The sequence below is a fragment of the Pseudochaenichthys georgianus genome, chromosome 18, assembly GCF_902827115.2.
Source record: "Pseudochaenichthys georgianus chromosome 18, fPseGeo1.2, whole genome shotgun sequence".
Lineage (NCBI taxonomy): Eukaryota > Metazoa > Chordata > Actinopteri > Perciformes > Channichthyidae > Pseudochaenichthys > Pseudochaenichthys georgianus.
In genome coordinates this window covers 17,440,255-17,458,361 of record NC_047520.1, presented here as the reverse complement: position 1 = coordinate 17,458,361, position 18,107 = coordinate 17,440,255, and the positions used below count along the sequence as shown (strand labels likewise).

At 43.5% G+C, this 18,107-nt stretch overlaps 1 protein-coding gene across 1 annotated transcript in view; it reads right to left on the bottom strand.

Annotated features, from left to right (window-relative positions):
- adgra3 (adhesion G protein-coupled receptor A3) overlaps positions 1–18,107 on the bottom strand; it is a 31,566-nt gene that overhangs the window by 3,897 nt on the left and 9,562 nt on the right. The window contains exons 2-16 of the mRNA XM_034105998.1: positions 16,428–16,499; positions 11,638–11,709; positions 7,948–8,019; positions 7,773–7,844; positions 6,993–7,153; positions 5,711–5,924; positions 5,456–5,620; positions 4,717–4,918; positions 2,772–2,921; positions 2,091–2,249; positions 1,456–1,623; positions 1,165–1,372; positions 850–1,058; positions 593–717; positions 235–358 (exon numbers count right to left, since the gene is read on the bottom strand). Coding sequence (XP_033961889.1) covers positions 235–358; positions 593–717; positions 850–1,058; positions 1,165–1,372; positions 1,456–1,623; positions 2,091–2,249; positions 2,772–2,921; positions 4,717–4,918; positions 5,456–5,620; positions 5,711–5,924; positions 6,993–7,153; positions 7,773–7,844; positions 7,948–8,019; positions 11,638–11,709; positions 16,428–16,499 — 2,173 coding nt within the window. The remainder of the gene's footprint in view (positions 1–234; positions 359–592; positions 718–849; positions 1,059–1,164; positions 1,373–1,455; positions 1,624–2,090; positions 2,250–2,771; positions 2,922–4,716; positions 4,919–5,455; positions 5,621–5,710; positions 5,925–6,992; positions 7,154–7,772; positions 7,845–7,947; positions 8,020–11,637; positions 11,710–16,427; positions 16,500–18,107) is intronic.

The following is an 18,107-nucleotide window of genomic DNA, read 5'->3' as shown; positions in this document are numbered from 1 at the left end:
AAACAAAACGTTCACTGCAAAAATCTTTCATCAGGTACTTGGTGCAATGAACACTGAATAAGTGATGTGTTTCGCACCATAAGGGATCACCCCCGGACATGGAAACTATCTCCTGTACCCTTTGATGCGTCTTTTACTGAGTTTCCACAACTTTTTCTATGAGCAGAGTGAACTTAGCCACGGGCAAAACAACAAAAGCACTTGTTCTTTTTTGTGTTAGAGGAGTATACTCACTGCCTGGCACACGCTTGCATAACGCGTCTGATTTATTCCCCCGACAAAGACCCCGTAGGTGAGGCAGATGTGGAAGCAGAGGTTGACCAGCATGTGCCAAAACTTGCGGCTCACACGGACAGACCTGGGGTCAGAGAAACAAAACATTTCTTTATTACGGATGTGACACCTGTTCATGTAGACAATATCTTTTACAATCATCTGAATAATGACAACCAATGAGAAGTTAAAATGCATCCGTCTCGTGCATCGGTAAATGATTAAAATGGTAGCAGAAAATCTCTCCAAAGCCAAATCCTGCAGGGTTCCAATATAAAGGACAACCAATGCATGACAGACACACACGATGAGGTCTCACCTGTGATGGTAGATGTAGCTGATGGTAATGGTGAGCAGGCAGATCAGGAGTATGATGGTCGTGGCGTAGATGACAGGGTGCAGGGGCCGGATGCTGGGAGAGAAAAACTCCACACTGCTGAGGTCCTGCATGACAGAGGGGGGGATACATCCTCAGGTTTAGGTAATATTAGCACTCCAAGTCACTACAGGTTATATTATAATGCTTAAAAGACAACTACCAACTGTCCAATGCTGATGCACGGACTTGCAACCCACCATCAGCAGGGCGTAGTTTCCCAGAGAGTTGCAGGATATGGTGGTGAAGTTGTCGTGATGATCCAGGATGCGGCAGCCGTCGCTCCGCCACCCTCCTTGCCCCCCCACCAGGCTGAAGTTCCAGCAGGCGGACACGGCGTCTGAGCCGCGGGCAAACCGCCGCAGGGTGATGTTCACGGGAGACCTCAGGACGCGCAGGGACATGCCGTCTGATGGGAAACAGGCAGAGTAATCAGACCTGATGCAAAGATAACTGATGTCAAGTTGTCGTGTGCTGTGGGAAAAAGGATTTGAATTACTAGTCGGATTACTCACCAATCTTGGCCATGATGACGGGGGTGGCCACACTCCTCCTCTTCCCCCCGTCAGCTAGCTGGGAGGAGTTGCTGGTGGAGGGGAAGAACTTGCCGTTGCGGAAGGCCAGGAGGTGGAGCTTGTAGACGGTGTCCTCAGGGTGCCCGGGGAGCGCAGCGGGGGTGAAGAGGGCCTGAGGAAGCTGCAGGGAGGCCTCCACTATGGTGCTCTACAGGGACAACACACATGAAACGGTTAGATTCTTACTTGTTATGTTGAACATCAGAGGGTTTCCTTTAGAGTGGAGCTGACCTTGTGCAGGATGCTGGAGAAGGAGCTGGTGGTGTTGCATTTGAAGGTGAGCTGGCGATCCCCCCCCGGCGAGCGCTCCGGGCTCGGCCTCTGGAACAACATGCAGGTCATCCCGTTCCAGTCGGCCGCCCTGACAGCGTGAGCCTCCAGCGCGATGTTGGGGGAGGTCTGGAAGGACAACAACAACATTTGACTAAGGATTTTACAACAACATTTTAATAGTGCAACATGACATACAGGTCCTACTTAAATTGCACAATGCAGGCAAAGTCTTTAATATTGAGTATCTGCCGACCAGATATATATATACACTTTTCCCTTCAGAATACAGCTGCACAGCATACTGAAGCCAAATAACATTTCATTTAAAGACAGATCGCCTCTCTTCTTCCTCATTAAACAGGATTTGTAGCTGCAGTTTTGACTACAATGAGACACTGACTACAAAGAAACAAACATATGGACATGCAAAGGATCACAAAGCAAAGAAAAGTGAAACACAGACATACTGGAAAGAGATACAAAAGATAAAGAAAATGCATAAAAAGACTACAAAGAGAGACTGATCCAAAGACACAGTTTAGGGGTCGTGCTCATGTGTCCTTCTAAAGCTAAAGGCAGGTATTAGGACTAACCAGGGAGAAGGCCTGTGCCGTGGCCAGGCGGTAGACGGCGATCTTCTGCAGGCAGGCGATGATGCGAGAACACGCAGAGGCTTCACGCTGAGCCATCCACAGCACGCGCTCATCAGCCAGCATCAGGTTGGAGGCCATGCTGATCATCACCTCACCCAGCTGAGAGAGGGAAGCATTTGAGGGAATGAACATTGGTTGTTGACGTGAAATGTCATTTATGAGTCGTACCATATCCAAATTAGTATTGTCGTCATTTAAAATAGCTCCTGTGCTTAACATGGACCTGCTTTGTAAGGTTGTGTTTTTAAATGTTTCCTTCAGCAGCAGCTTTTCTAAAAGACATAAGATTCGAACATGTTCAGCATCTTGTTTGTATCAAACGGCCATAAAACATGCTGTGTTGACTTAAGGGTTACTTGACTCGCTCGGTGACGATTAGAAACACATTTTAAGCATAGAAGCGACAAACTAAACTTTTAACTGCTTTTTAGTGCTTCACTTTGAAAACTGTTCCTTTGCCAGCCTACAGCTGTGCCCAAGTCGTGACAACACCTCTCATTAAACATGATAAGAAACAGCTGCTGAGCATTCATCTATTTATGTTTGATCAAGGACAGGCTTCGCATTCTTATGCAAACATAAGCTCATGAAAAAAAGAAAAGAGTTAAGAGCAGCACTTACATCTTTAAACTTCTCCACAAACTTGCCAAACTTCTCGATCATGTCCGCCACGAAGATGATGTCCATCTTGTCGGAGAAGTTGGCGGCCTCGACGGTGTAGACGAGCAGGCGGCGAGCCCGGGCAACCACGTTGCTCTCATTCAGAGGCATCTGGAAACAAGACACAGAGAGGGAGAGTTCACGATCAAATAACTAATCATCTCCGTTAGAAAAAAAGGGACAAACAGAAACGATGAGAAACTTTTTAAAATAAAAACAAACAAATGGACTGGATGGATAGTAGGGCTGTGCATCTTCACTGGTCTCACGATTCGATTACGATTATCCTGTCAACGATTCGATTCGGTTCGATATCCCGGTGCATCACGGTGCATCACGATTCATACCAATGCGTTGCATCCTCAATTTTCTATATTACTGCACATGGCTTATTTTTCATCAATGCATACATGCAGTAAATACATATGAACTCTCTTTTTATTATTTAGAAAGTGCTTCAGAAATCAATAACATAAATGTCTTGACATTAATTTATAAACCAAAATAAATGAATTGTATCGGTCTAGCCTCCCTATATCTGTGTGTGAAGTTGTTCCATCCTCAAAAACAAAAAGCTAATGCTTCTGCAGTCTAGCTGCAGCTTCTAGCAACAGTCTTCTGTTAAGAAAAGGACACTGAATGTCCTGAATGTGGCATCACACACAGGACTTGAGTCTGAACTCAGCAGACAACAGAAGTATTTACAATAGCATATACAAACAAAAATACTGCATGTGGGTGCACACTTACATTCTCTGTCTCACTGTTACATAAATCCCATGAATGTATGAGATTAAGTTAGCTTCATTATATCTCAGTGATTAAGTGAATAATAAAGTTTCTATCGGGTCACTATCAGCCTGTCACTCATTATTTTCAGGGAGAGGGCGGGGTTTGGAGGAACGGAGAGGAGACGGTGATCGCGGAAGCTTTTTTCCTCCTGCCTTCACAAACTTTACACACGTATATATCGTCTGAAAATTGCTAGAGGACATTCATACTCTGCAATCCAAGACTTAATGAAATCCACCAAAAACCTGACATGATTGTAACGCGATTATTTTTGAAAAACATAAATCCCTGTCACACTCCGTGTCGCTGCGACACGGAGTGTGACAGGGATTTATCGCGTGATTCAGAGCGGGTCTTTCTGCTGTGGGTTCTGGACTGGTGTTCTTGTGTTGGTGGATAAAGCAGACTGCTCCGTGTTCGGTGCCGCTGTCACGTATGTTCCCTGATCTCTGCGTCACCGACCGATTTGATATTAAAGTGACAGAAAAAACGTTATAGTAAAGCCGCGGCCGGAAAACCAGGAAGCAACGTTACTACTCTATAACCAATTATCTTCCGTCACTGCGTCGAGACCGAATCGTCCACGTCCGCATCGCAATGCATCGTAGAAACGATTATTTTCAACACCCCTAATAGATAGAGAATAGATTAGTTTGCCCTATTGTTGATTCTTAAGATATTCCTAAAAAACGTTGTTTTGTGGAAGGAAGATATGTTATTTTAATATAATTATTAAATATGTTTTAAAGATGTATAGTTAAGAAATAGAAAACAACAACATAAAGATAAATGCCAACTTACTGGATTCTGAATAATAGATTTGTTTGCAGTTCTACTGTTGTGGAGCCTTCTTGCAGGAAGGCAGAGGGAGATAGTTTGTCTGTTAGTAAAAGTTAACCCTATCAGGATGGATTACAGCAAGTTTCTTTAAAGATTTGATTATATTTTAAAGTAAAAAAAAGCATGTAAACCAGATTCTGAATGTTATGCTTTGTAGATTATTTGAACTGTTGAATCGAGTGAATTCATTTGGATCAAAACTGTTGTATTTGGGGAAAGAGGATACGGTGAATGAGGTTACAGAGCAGAACACAACAGTTTCTCAGACACAGACCTGGTTGATGACGAACAGAAATCTGGTGACGTCCTTCTGGAACTGGCAGCGGGAGTAGTCTTCCTCCGTCCACAGCCCTTTGTGGTCGCAGTATCTCCACGCTTTCTGCTCCTCACCCGAGCTGCCCGAGTACGTTCCGGCGTTCGACGGCAGTCTGTTGCAGGGCAGGTACGCTCTGATCCCCGCCAGAGTGCGAGGCCACCTGCAGGGTAAAGAGCAAAATATGTTCCATCAACCTGTATATGAAGCGTCCCTATGTTTTACTGACTTTGTGTAATAACATCAACAGTCATGTGCTCATTATGGCTCAAGCCCTGAAGTAAAGTCTGTTTTACCACAGGGGGGCGCCACAGAGCTATCTAAAAAAGTTATACTGCATATTTACCAGTTTAGATTGCATTTTCATTTTAGATTAACTGACAAACACACATTGATGCCTGCGTGTTAAAAGCAACATATTTCTTATAGCAGATGCACTCTAACCCTTTTTAAACGGCTGACTTTTCTAAGCATACTCAAAAACATTGTGTTCCTCTTTTTGAAAGAAAATTGTAATTAAATTGTATGTTCACAATAAAAACGTTCTAATTACTTGACCAGCTTAAACTCAGTAACAATGCCTCTTTTAATTGTCTCATTTAGAACAAATATCCTCAGATTTGAATGTATCCAACAAACTTAAGTATAAGTCAGTCGCTCTGTTCTGCTTGTTGTATACTCCATGTCGGGGGAAACTCACTTGAACTCTCCCTTGTTGTTGGAGATGCGTTCAGGAGCGCAGTACTCTGCAGAACTCTCCAGCACCACGATGTGGACCGTCCTGGTGGTGTTGCCTCTGCTCGTCTTGACCCGGCACTCCCAGTTCCCAGTGAACCCCGGCTGGATGTTGGAGATGGTCAACGCACTGAGGGGAAACAAGACATTAGAAACATTTGAGATAACCATTTTGTCCCATTTCCTCGCAAAATGCCTGAGACTACAGACGCTGCCGTACCTGGCGATGAGAGAGCAGTTCTGCACCATGTGCTTCTCGATGAAGATGCCCTGCGCGGCGTCTTGTTTGACCATGCGGCCGTTCTGGTACCACAGCACCTGCATGTCCTCGGCCACGAAGGACGCCTGGCACTGGAAGGGGAGGCTGTCCCCCTGGAACACCACCTGGCGCTGGGAGGGGGTCAGCTGGAAGGAGGGCAGCTCCAGGGGGGCGTCTGGGGAACCCAGGAGAGAATAAGAGTCAAGTTAGAAAAAGATTCAGGGCTTCATTCATCAAAAGCTAAGTTAGTTGGCTCAAAGTATTTTTTATTCCATTCCCCTTCAGGTTCAAATAGATTTGATTTGTAACATTTGATCCAGTTCCTCTCGATTAATATATACATACATATTCAAACAGTAGACTTTGTACATGTTGTGCATGAGAATCTCATATTAGGCAGGTGTTTTTTTAGGACACGCCAGGCGGATAGTAACAGCTGTGACATCTTTCCTAATCTCACGTGGTGCCTGTTTTTACTGTGGCCATGTTTGTAGCCGGCACACGTATCAGTTTACCATGCCGACCCAGATTGGTGTCCAGCTTCCTTGTTTTTTCATTCAATGCTCCAAAGAATATTTCCAATGTGTTTGCTTGTTTTACATTAGTTTAATGTTATCATTAAGTTTTAGTTCCATATATAGTTAGTGCTAGTTAGATTTGTGTTAGGGCCAGGTTGTATATCTCTGATAGCATGGTAGTCAACTTGGGTCTTCTTTCATGCTTACACAAGCCCAGTTTTAGTTTACCATAATAACCCTGCTCTGCACATACTCTCCTTTTAGTGTCAAAAACAAAACAGTGCCTTGAATTCTGGGTAATCTTTCATTTATGTGAGGCCACGGCTCCTGCTAAACCGGTTCCCTGTATTTCATAATCTCTCACCGTAATGACGGCCTCACAGATAAGATATGAGCAAGTACAAACACTGGCCCGGCCCTTCTCCTATCTCCTGTCACGGCACAAGCCCCCGCTCCCCCAACACCAGCAGCCTCTCTGATACCAAAATAGAGAAATTAAAGAGGCAGGCCACCGTTTGACACCACAATCTGTGTCACAACTCAACATGACTTATTTCAACATTTCAAAACGTCTGAGACGGGACAAAAGACACATCAGAGAGTGTCCCTGGAATGACGAATGGCTCAGTATCAGAGTGTTAAACCTGCTGCTATTTTAGGATGACATCTTTCAGCTGGGTCAAATCTGTGTGTGTGTGTGTGTGTGTGTGTGTGTGTGTGTCTACCACAGGTGAGCAGCTCGGGCTTGATGGAGGTGATGAGCTGGCCCTGCAGAGACTGAGGGAAGGAGCACTTTGTGTTCTTCACCACCATGTTCCTGTCTCTGATCCAGCGCAGCAGCCACGTCAGGTTGCAGTCACACAGCAGGAACGGCGTCTGGAACTCCCTGTGGACACACACACACACACACACACACACACACACACACACACACACACACACACACACACACACACACACACACACACACACACACACACACACACACACACACACACACACACACACACACACACACACACACACACACACACACACACACACACACACACACACACACACACACACACACACACACACACACACACACACACACACACACACACACACACACACACACACACACACACACACACACACACACACACACACACACACACACACACACACACACACACACACACACACACACAGTTAAAAGACCCTCAGCGTTCTGCCTGATGGAAAACCTCCATCTTGCTGCCATATTTAATGCCTTTAATACTTATTATTTAATTAACAACAAACAACAAATCTCAAAATTAAAAAAAGTCCACCGTTACTGGAAATAAACAAATCCAATCGACATGTTTAACGTTGCCAGAAGGAAACGGGTGCAACATTTCTATTGGGAACACAGCCCGTGTGTTAATTTGACTGGCAAGCAAATGAAAATATGACCAGCTGACATCCAGACAGTTTCAATCGATGGTTTATCGATGCATCTTCACTCATGTTATACTTACAGTGACTTCAGAGACGCCAAGCTGTCAAAGGTCCCCTGAGCCAAGGAGGAAAAGATGTTCCCTGAAAGGTTTCTGCAAGAACATAGAGATTGTTTATCCAGGTTGATGACAAAGACATGGTTATATAAATGTTTTAGCACACACTAATATATTCATAGCAATACTGTGGACTTACAGTCTGATCAGATTGGTGAGGCCCTTGAAGATGTCCACGTTGAGACAGCCGATGCTGTTGTTAGACAAGTCCCTGTAGCACACGGCAAACAAAGTTCCACTGTTCAGCATAAACACAAGATGACAGCTACACTTGTTTGAAACGCCATCTATGAGTAAAAGGCGGGGAATGTTTACCAACAAGATAAGCCATATGAGAAGAATGGATAAACAGAGAAATAATGACGTTGCAGAGTTAAAGCGTAGCAGGGTTTTTTGAGGAGAAAAAAAAAGTGAAACGGGGACAGGCTGAGGCAAAGAGCCCAAATCTTCAGCTGACAGGTTAACAACGTTCAAGGTGATTTCAGATAACGCGTCTGTGTGCGCCTCCGGGGGAAACCTACACATCTGAGGCAGAGGATTAATCGCCTTTGATTAACGCCAAAAGCGTCAGAGACAAAAAAGTGTGTGTTTCTCCTTGTGGATGTGATCTGACACGATGTCTCCGGCAAACATCAGGTGGAAGTGTCTGAGAATGCTGACGCCTTTCAGGAGGAATCAAAGGCGAGTCCGGGAGCGAACACGGAAAACACTGATCCTGCCGCTGTGAATTACACTCAATGCGAAGGATCTGCAGAGGGGAAACGTTCACTGCGGGCTCCTGGAAACGTGAGCACACCGCTCGCTGAAGCACATACACCTTAACATGTGGGAAAGTCTGGAAGACGATGCTTATACCAGGGGTGTCCAAACTACGGCCCGGGGGCCAAATGCTGCCCGTTGTCCATTTCTAAGTGGCCCTCAGCAAATTCTTAAAGTATAACAGTATGGCCCCCCCCCCACCTGAAACTCGTGTTTGTCTTATATTGTACTTCTTAAACATATATGTGATTCTATATTACACAGTTGTTTTCATATGTTAATAAGCCCACTATTCAAAGACATTCAGTCAATTAGAGCTGAGAACATGTTCTAACAAATGTATTTCCATAACAAGCTTTAAATAGACCCTTCATAGTTCCCCTTCTTATAGCTATCCGAGGCTTCCGTATTAAGGGATGAGCTGCAACTGAAACCCTATGGAGAGCTGTGATGTTTCTTGAATCATATTTAAGTAGAAAAGCATCATTTACCTACATTTGATTGATTTTGCTGAATTATAATTTAACCTACGAGGCAGTATCCCTCACCTCTAGTGAGGGGCCCAGCCCTTTGTATGTTTTTCTGTATGTGGCCCTCAGTGAAAACGGTGTGGACACCCCTGGCGTATGCAGAACAAGAAGGAAAGGGGCTCTTTGTCTTCCCAGATAACATCTAAAGAAACCGGTCACAGCAACTCAAAGGTTCAAAGTCAGCGCAGCTTCACATATTCTCCTGTGAGTGATCCAATCATTGTGAAGAAACAAGAGCCTGGGAGAAGACATTACCTCAGCGCACCAGCTGAACAGTGTCCTGGGGTGCTGGAGGAATGTGATCCCCACACAAACCTGGAAAATGTCTGTCAGGCATACGCTAACATCTGAGCGTTTCTGTAATTGTTGGTGTTGGTGCTTCAGGTACCAGCTGGGGATTTTACTGTGTGAGGTTATTAGTTCCACTTGGAAGGAAAGAGAAAAAGGCTTCTTTTACAGGCTTGCCATTTTGTGCAGGCATTGTGTGTCAGGGGAAGGATAAACCAGGGCGGGGGGGGGGGCTGAAGGCAGACTTTCATCTCTCTTTATCACCTGGACTCAACTTCTAGAGTTACAACCAGGGACTGAAGACAAGGGGGAGACTACTGTTATTACTCTCTTTTAGTGAGTTATTTTCACTAAAATAAAAGATTTAAACATTTCAATTTAAACGCAACATTGTGCAAAAGTTAATATCCGAGTGTTTGGTCTGAAATGTTTTTGATGTGTTGAACTTATCTCTTTCTTCTACTTCTGCCACCTTCTCTTTAAATAGCACTGCCCTTTGAACACATGAGGAAAAGCCGCTCCAAATGGCACGTCTTGAATTGAGAAGACATCTAATTAGGCCACACTAAGGGGGGGTGGGGGGGGCAGGGAAATCAAACACCGGCTAGAGTCAAAGATAGAAAGATAGGGACAAAAAGAAACGTAGGGAAGAGTGTGCTTAAAGTTAATGTTAGGTACGGGGGGGGGGGAAATCAATACAGCATATTATCACGATGTTTTTGATATTCTAGCAATGCCATGTATCCATTTTGTATTATATAAACTACTAATTAGAAATAAAAAACTCCAACTTTTTAGTAAGAAAGGGCTTTTTTAGTCCACTAGATGGCGCTACGTTTTGCTTTTGTTTACGCAATTGGCAGCTAATTAGCTAATTGGGAGTCTATTGGCATCATTAGCTGTTTAAAGAAAAGGTAATATATTGCAACATTTATAAATATATGATATCCCAATACTCTCAGAATGTTTAAACGCAAACATCCTACAGTAATTATATCGTATCATGGAACCTTCTAGAGAATCCCAACCTTAGTAAATGTAACCACAAGAACCTCCTTTCTGATAATTAGCTCAACTCCCGGTTTCCAAATCTGGCGAGCATTGGTGCGATGTGTAACGGCGGATGCCAAGCTTTGATGTCTGGCTCCAGTGTTGACATTCCCATGGTCCAGCAGCACGACCTCATCCTTCACTTGTCTCCTCTTTTCTCCCTCCTTTTCACTCCGGTGAGCGACAACCACCCTTTGAAATTAACCGAGGCGGGCAGAGGGGCCAATTCAACTTTGTTAGCCTGAGGCGAAAACCAAACTGGAACAAACGTCGTCCATGTGAGGCTACAGATCAGTCTGTGGTGAGGAGGAAAGTCTTTATGGAAAGCTTAATATGCAGAAGACATATAGGCAGGCCTGAGTATGCAGTGAGGAGGATGGGGGGGGGGGGGGGGGTGGCTGACCGCCTTCTTGTCTAGCTCTCGTTGCTCCACAGCAGCAGCAGCCAGGCTCAGTTTGTGTTGGCAGCCGCCGGGAGCTGTCGGGTGATTCCAATTCATGCTGCGCTCTCACTCTCTCTCATGCACACACACACACAGAATGAAAAACACACAACTGAAACACTCTGACCTGCCACTCTTACACACCCACGTCCCAGAAGGACAGCGCATGTCAGAATCACCGTCACATGACATTCATAGACACACAGCTTTACATGTCCGCCTGCTTCTCCTCCTGTGGTGTGTGAAAGTATGGAGGGCCTCGTGCAGTGGTCCCTGGCAGCGGCCCAGAGGCAACAAGCAGCAGCAAATAGAAAATAGACCGCTGCTGGACCCGGCTCCCTTATGGACACTGGATACACTCCAGTTAGAAGACACACAGCTCGTTGCATTGATGGACACAAAGCAACAGCTGCTTTGAACACGATATAGGATTGTGTGAACGCTGAGAGACGCCAGAATAAATGTAATAATGACAAATACAGCCACACACTTAATTCAACGTGTCATTATGTGATGTAAAGTGTGACTGAATCGGAGGAAAATGGCACAAAATGTAAATAATATAATCTTCACTCACACTATTCATAAGCCTCTATTCTTACATGGCAAATAATTAAAGCAAGCACTCACTTTGAAAACCGTGATTTACAGCTCATTTGGTTGCAATATTAAAAGAACACCCCAGTGACATCCCAGGGGCCACATGTGTGAATGTAGAGCACAGGCACCACATTAAAGACACAGCTCCACCACTACTCACAGCCTTTTAAGTGCCGGCAGTCCGAGGAAAGCTCCAGGCTCAATGCGACTGATCATGTTACTCCGCAGGTCCCTGTGGGGAGAAGAGAGAACATTTAACGAGTAAATCAAACTGTATCTGCTGAACAAAAGTTCATATTCAGAGATCTGGAAATTGGCGCTGGGAACTTGTGAGGAGCATTTCTTTAGACCATTTACGGACATTTGTACCATAAACAATTATTAGAGGACATGATTGGTATCTCAGTGATGAGTAAAACAATCATTATTTGCAACCCTGCACACATGTCAGGTTATAGGATGCATAAGACAAGGAAATATGAGCAGACAGCGGTTCAGTCTCCTGCAGTCTGATACTTAAATATTCTAAATTACATAAAAACCAGAGACTGACATTTCATGCAAGCATCAACATGGCAACAAGTGAAAGTGCGAAGGAAAGACTTGGATTACTATCTTTACACCAACTCGTGGCAATCCCAGTAATTATAACAGCAACACGACACCACAAAATAATATGTTTACAGTGGAGAATATCAACTATTTACACACACTTCTTTTTCATACAATCACCCTCACCCACTGCCTCCCCAGCTGCATCACCGACGGCGCCCAGCTCTGAGGTTCAAAGGCTCGCGGTCACACATTCCTGCAGCCTCACCTGCACAGTCACTCATTACACTCACCACCTGAAGCAGCACAAAGGCCTCTGGGTAACTCTGCCCGTTTGATGTGGTGGAGGTGAAGGTGGGGAGCTGGCCATAGATAAGTCCTGTACAAAAAGCACGCTGCTTGATAACGCTTTTGATGTGAGCAGGGGGTGTTGAGAAGGAATAATGAGAAGGCAGGACGGGGATATCAAAAACATCCTTACATGACCTTCAGAGCGAAGGAGAGACCTCCGTGTTCAGTTCATTTACTCTCATGTACACGTTTGCTTGGAGTTCAAGTTGTTAAGAATCAAAGGAAAGCAACACACAAACAGCATGAGCTCTGATTTCCAGAAAGTAACTGGCATAAAATAATGGTCCCGATCTCGATCATTTTAATTCAATTCAAGATTCAAAGGTTTTAATGTAATTGTAGAAATGACAATAGAAATCTTAAGACGCGAGCTCCTCCAACGATGCAACATATATAAAACACAAATAAAAAATAGTGCAAGAAGTCTACACGAACACAGAATATGATACAAGAAAATAATGTATAATTAAATATTGTACATTAAGATGAAATTAAATACGGCTTATTCCGGTGAGAACTATTTAGATAAATAAGTAAATTGCAAGATGACAAACAGATAAAGCTAAAAGGGAAATAAAAGCAAATAAAGTTGTGTTGTTAAAAGGTTCCATTAACAAGAAGGACATGTGAATACGTCAGTTTATAAATATACTTTTTCTGTTTGGTAAAATGCTTATTTTTAAAGCTAAATCAAAAGATATCTTAATATAAGCTTTCTTTAAAAAATGTATTGCGAAAGCCAATTTCTTTTTGAAAAAATATTGCCACAAGAAATGGGACCAAAGTTAGATCTAAAGAAGAAATATGTATCTGCATATCTCGTGTGTTTTATACGAAATGCTGAAGTCATCCTATCTGTTTTGTCTTTCTTTATGTAATTCATATTATAATTATTTCATTTTGTGTATGGGCCGGTATTGTCATCTCATCATACTACTGTGTACTTAATGTGTATCTGTTGCCTGTACTTGAAATACAACACAGATACACAGTGAAACCGGCAGGCGGTCTTCACATACAGTCAAACTAGCCACACACACTGCAGCTCTGATATTGGAACACTTGTGGATGAAATATGTGGAGTTAGAGCAAACCAGCGCTGACCACACATGACCTGGCACCTTTTGAAATCTACGGCCGGGGAAACATGCAGCCAGGTTTTATCAGCGGGCTCAAAGTGAAATAGCTGGCAGAATGTTTCAGAAATGTTCCTCAACCAAAGGGTGGTTTCACAGCTGCTCACATTTCTACGGGCACACATGCAATCTTTCAAAGGAGCTTTTCAGGATAACTAAACTAAAACACATGTGACCGAGTGAAGATGAATGGGCATTATGTTTGTTTTGGCATCATTTCTGGTGGAGGAAGAACCTATGGAGGTTTCCAGTTGCAAAAAGTGGCAGATGGTTATAGGTTAACAATTATATATATAAAAATAAAACTACTGTACCAACTCACCACAAAATCAAAGCACATTTCCAAATGGGCGTTATTTGAATAACAACATGTCAAAAATCGAAATATTTACTTTCATGCCTTTAAATATATTATAACTTAATATAGTGTTAACAGCTTTAACACAACACACCAGTTCTCCCATCACCCAAAGATTGATTAAATAATGACTTTTAACCTGGTTCCTATTCTTTAAAACTGTATTACATATGACTTCAATTGTCATTTTGTTTAAATAATATTGCATTTTAAACACAGATGTGAACCAACTAAAAGCAGAATTGCAGTATCCATTTCAAACTATCTTTGCGCAACTTGCTACCATACTTCCTTCCACAAGTCATGAATAAACAACTCTTCAGGAAACGGGACACACTGGAGCCGTTCTCCTGCTCGGTTTTCCACAATGAGCATTCCTCCACAGCAGCGGATTTAGAGGGGAGTTAGCATGTGACGGTCGCCTAGCCTGGCTGCTATGACTATGAGCAGAGTAATAATGGGGATTCTGTGTGGCTTATTTCCAAGCAGGGGCACCTTTTGGCCCCCGACAAAACACAGCGGTCTCCACAGTTACTTTGCAATTTCACGCAGAGTGCCGGAGAGGCTAAATCAATTCTCTCCCCTCTCTGGACTCAAAGCCGGCTGCATACAGGAGGGCCAAATGAGGGAGAGTTTCTTTGTGGAATAAGAAGGGGGGGAGAAAGCTGGAGGAAGAAGGGGTGGGAGGCAAGATGGAGAGGAGGGAGGGAGAAGCTTCTGGATTCAGTGTGTTTGGGATTCGTACTGCCGGCACCTCTGGCCTCGGCTTGGCTTCATTACAATGACAAAAGTCGGACAGCCATCAAGTGATCTCGCCTCATTGGCTGAGGACGGGGTCTCGGACACAAAGGAAGCTGCTCTTTGGAGGTAAACTTGTCTGTGGAATGATGCAAGGGCCGAGTTTACAACCAAATCCACCGGCCATTCACAGAAAGAACACACATAGGTGCCTGAAGGGCTTACTGAGGGGAGAAGGGATCAAAGAAGGTTTGTTCCCTGACATCTAGTCCGTCTGAGCTCTAAAAACATTGGATTCAGTGGGGGATTGTCTGCAGCAAATACATAAACAAGCTATGCAGATGGATGGATTATTAAACAGGAGTCATTCAAATGAAATGAAATGAAGACCACCATATAAAAAGAGTTTGGTCCCGAAAAACAGGACGTTATGTAAAGAAGAAAATGAATCTGTGATTAACTACATTTGCAAAACGATGATTGGGAGCATATTTAAACCTAAATCTTTTTTCCTGAAATGATACAGCAAGGCTAAATGTGGCTGATATCATCTCATACCCTTGTGTAGTTCAGGTCTTTTCAACCATAGAGAGTTGAACAGGGGGGAACATGCTCTTAGAATTCCATATCAATGCAGTCATGTGTTAGTGTAGCCTTGGGTAAAAGCAGGCCATTAATGGTCTGGTTATTTTATCTGCATGAAGCCATTCCACAGTGATAAATCACACACAGCCCATATGTGCAGGCCCACAGCCATTTGCATGAGATCTCTGTAGGAAGGAAACGCCAGTAATGACATTCCTATCTCCGAAAAACAGGGTCACATGACATGGAGGACAGCTTTCCGCTGTTCAAGGGACAGAACGGACTATGCTAATAAAAGTCTTTATCTAGAAAAATAAAAGGTTTTCCTTCCAGATATATTACAGGGGGCTGGAAGTCTGAAGTGTTGTCTTATCTCATGTTTGGAATGACACTTGGGAATTTGGTATAACAGAAACATGTCTCCTAACTGCAGTTTAAAAAAAGAAATGGTATCTTAGTTCAGGATTTAGCAAATGTTTTCATCCATGTTAGCAGGCAAGCTAGCTAGCTAGGCGAGAGCTGTAGATAATGTAGAAATTGGTATCCATTTTATTTTTGTTGCCATTTTTATTGCAAATACTACTACTACTACATTTTAAACAGAGATGCAAGAAAGACAGAACGAGTGCCAAATCTAATTTACAGTCATACTCAGGATACATTTAAGATAGGGAGTCTGACATAGAATAGGACACAACCATGATTTTAGAAATAGCATCTGTAATAGGAAGACAGTCCTTTTGGGAACTTGAGTTTAGAAGTAGCAGGGATATTTATTCTGTAATGAGGCGCTGATACTTTACACCCTGTGTTAGCAGACTAGTATACATGTATCTTAGGGTGTCCGATATGTGGCCCCAGAATAACCAGCAGCTGTGTTGATAGTGTGTCACCAGACAGACAACAGCCATCACTCGGGGCTGCTCCGATAATTAGCCTTTTCTAGTTCCATCTCCAATCTTCCTCCATACACTGATAGTCTACACCGAGGCTAAGTGCGGCTGCCTTCTCATTGTCCATGACCTGCATGTTCCACTGGCATGAGGCCACTGTGTCTTTTATCAACTCCACAAGCCCGAGCTTGACTTCACCCTTAACATCTGCTGTGAGCGATGGAAAACATCACTTATTAAAGCTACGGCTATTATTTGACTAAATCCTAAGTCGACAATGTCAAAAGCCGAGGCACCACAAACTGGAAAACAATACATTTATGGTTTTTATACTTACAATTTCTCCAATGTAGACAATCCAAAGAAGGATCCATTCCGGAGTTCTTGAATCTTGTTGTTGTTCAGAATTCTGTGGAGAGGAAAATATGTTCAAACTCAAAGAAGATCAAATAATACATGTGAATGAAGTTCTCAAGGTATTACGTCACTTCTGTTGTCTTTTGTGCAATATATTTGACCCCACCCCAAACACATGCATGTCATTTCTTTCAAGGACATATTGATTTCAACTTTCCACAGCGATTCCAAATGAATAAAGGCTTAGGTGTCATTTCTGTTTGCAAAATAACACTATTATTATTCAAAACATTTGAACTGTGCGGTGATTGGTGTATCCGCCTGTTACTTGCAAAATAAGAGGCAACCTGAGGTAATATTCCACACCCCTTCAAAACATGCAACAAGTACACATCCTGTTAGAGAACAAAACCAGTCATTGTTTTAATCGCTATCACTGCGAAACATCAAGTACAAGTGAGAATTCTTCATTGCTTTCTTCCTGGGTAATAAACCTAGATTTTATGATCCGGTTTATTCAGCACAAACTGATTTGCTGCATACCAAGCGGCAAAGTAAAAGCTCCACTTTCTGTGCCCGAGTTTCCCGAGAGTTTCCGGCTTTCTCCACAAACTACTCTCAGAGGATTTGGAGAATCAATAGCCCTGTTACGTCCCTGCAGAAACCCAGAGCAGCGAATTGTGGTTAGCGTATGTTTCTGGCCAGCTGGGACTCGGGATGTGGTAGGTGACATACATGCTAAGCTGCACCCACTACCCGGGGCCATGTTGGAGTCATTACGGGGTGTTGAGGGGTTGTTTTATGATAGGGTTGGACAGCACAGACTCATTGGAGATTTGCAGCTTGGCTCGCCGTCCCTCTGAGAGAGTGTGCACACAAACGGTGCCTGTGTTTCCCCGCCCGGTGCTCTGCAGGCTTCCTCAATGCTGAAATGGCAGATGTTAAAAACACGGGCGATGTACAGGGCTGCAAATTCTATCACTGCCTGTGTACACATGATCTGTGATATAGGCGGAGGCGCTGGGCCTCCCAAGATGAAGGTTACAGAAGTCTCATTTATATTGAAGAATAGTTAGCATACCAATGGGAGGCATTTACCAGGAGGCCTGTGTGAAAAATAAGGAATGTGGCACTCAATCCCCATAACATAAGGAGAGCACGGAAACATCTCACACAACATAAAGTGCAGTTCAAGGAAGCTTATAATGAGTGTTGGCAACTGATGTACAAGACAAATTAACATAGTGACCCGTTATGCTCAGAAAACGGAACGATGAAATTATACTGCAGTGTAATTACATTCTGAAAGAGATGAAGCCGCAAAACAGAAATGACCTGAGGCAGATCACCCCCTTTGCATCATATCTGTAATCTGCAGCTTGGGCCTGACAATGCCTCTTTTTATACGACACCATAAGCCCATTTTCAGAGGTACAAAGAGGGCAAGAAAACAGCCACATTATAACAACGTGGTGATAGGAATTCATCGAGACATTTGACAGAAATAAGCCTTTCCCTAAAGTGACGTTATAGGAGGTTACAAACAGCACACAGACTGTTTATCCTCATGGAAAGTTATATCATTCGGTTTACAGAACACATTATGATCTTTAAACAACATGTCTTGGGAATGGATGGGAGTCCGGCTGCATACATACAC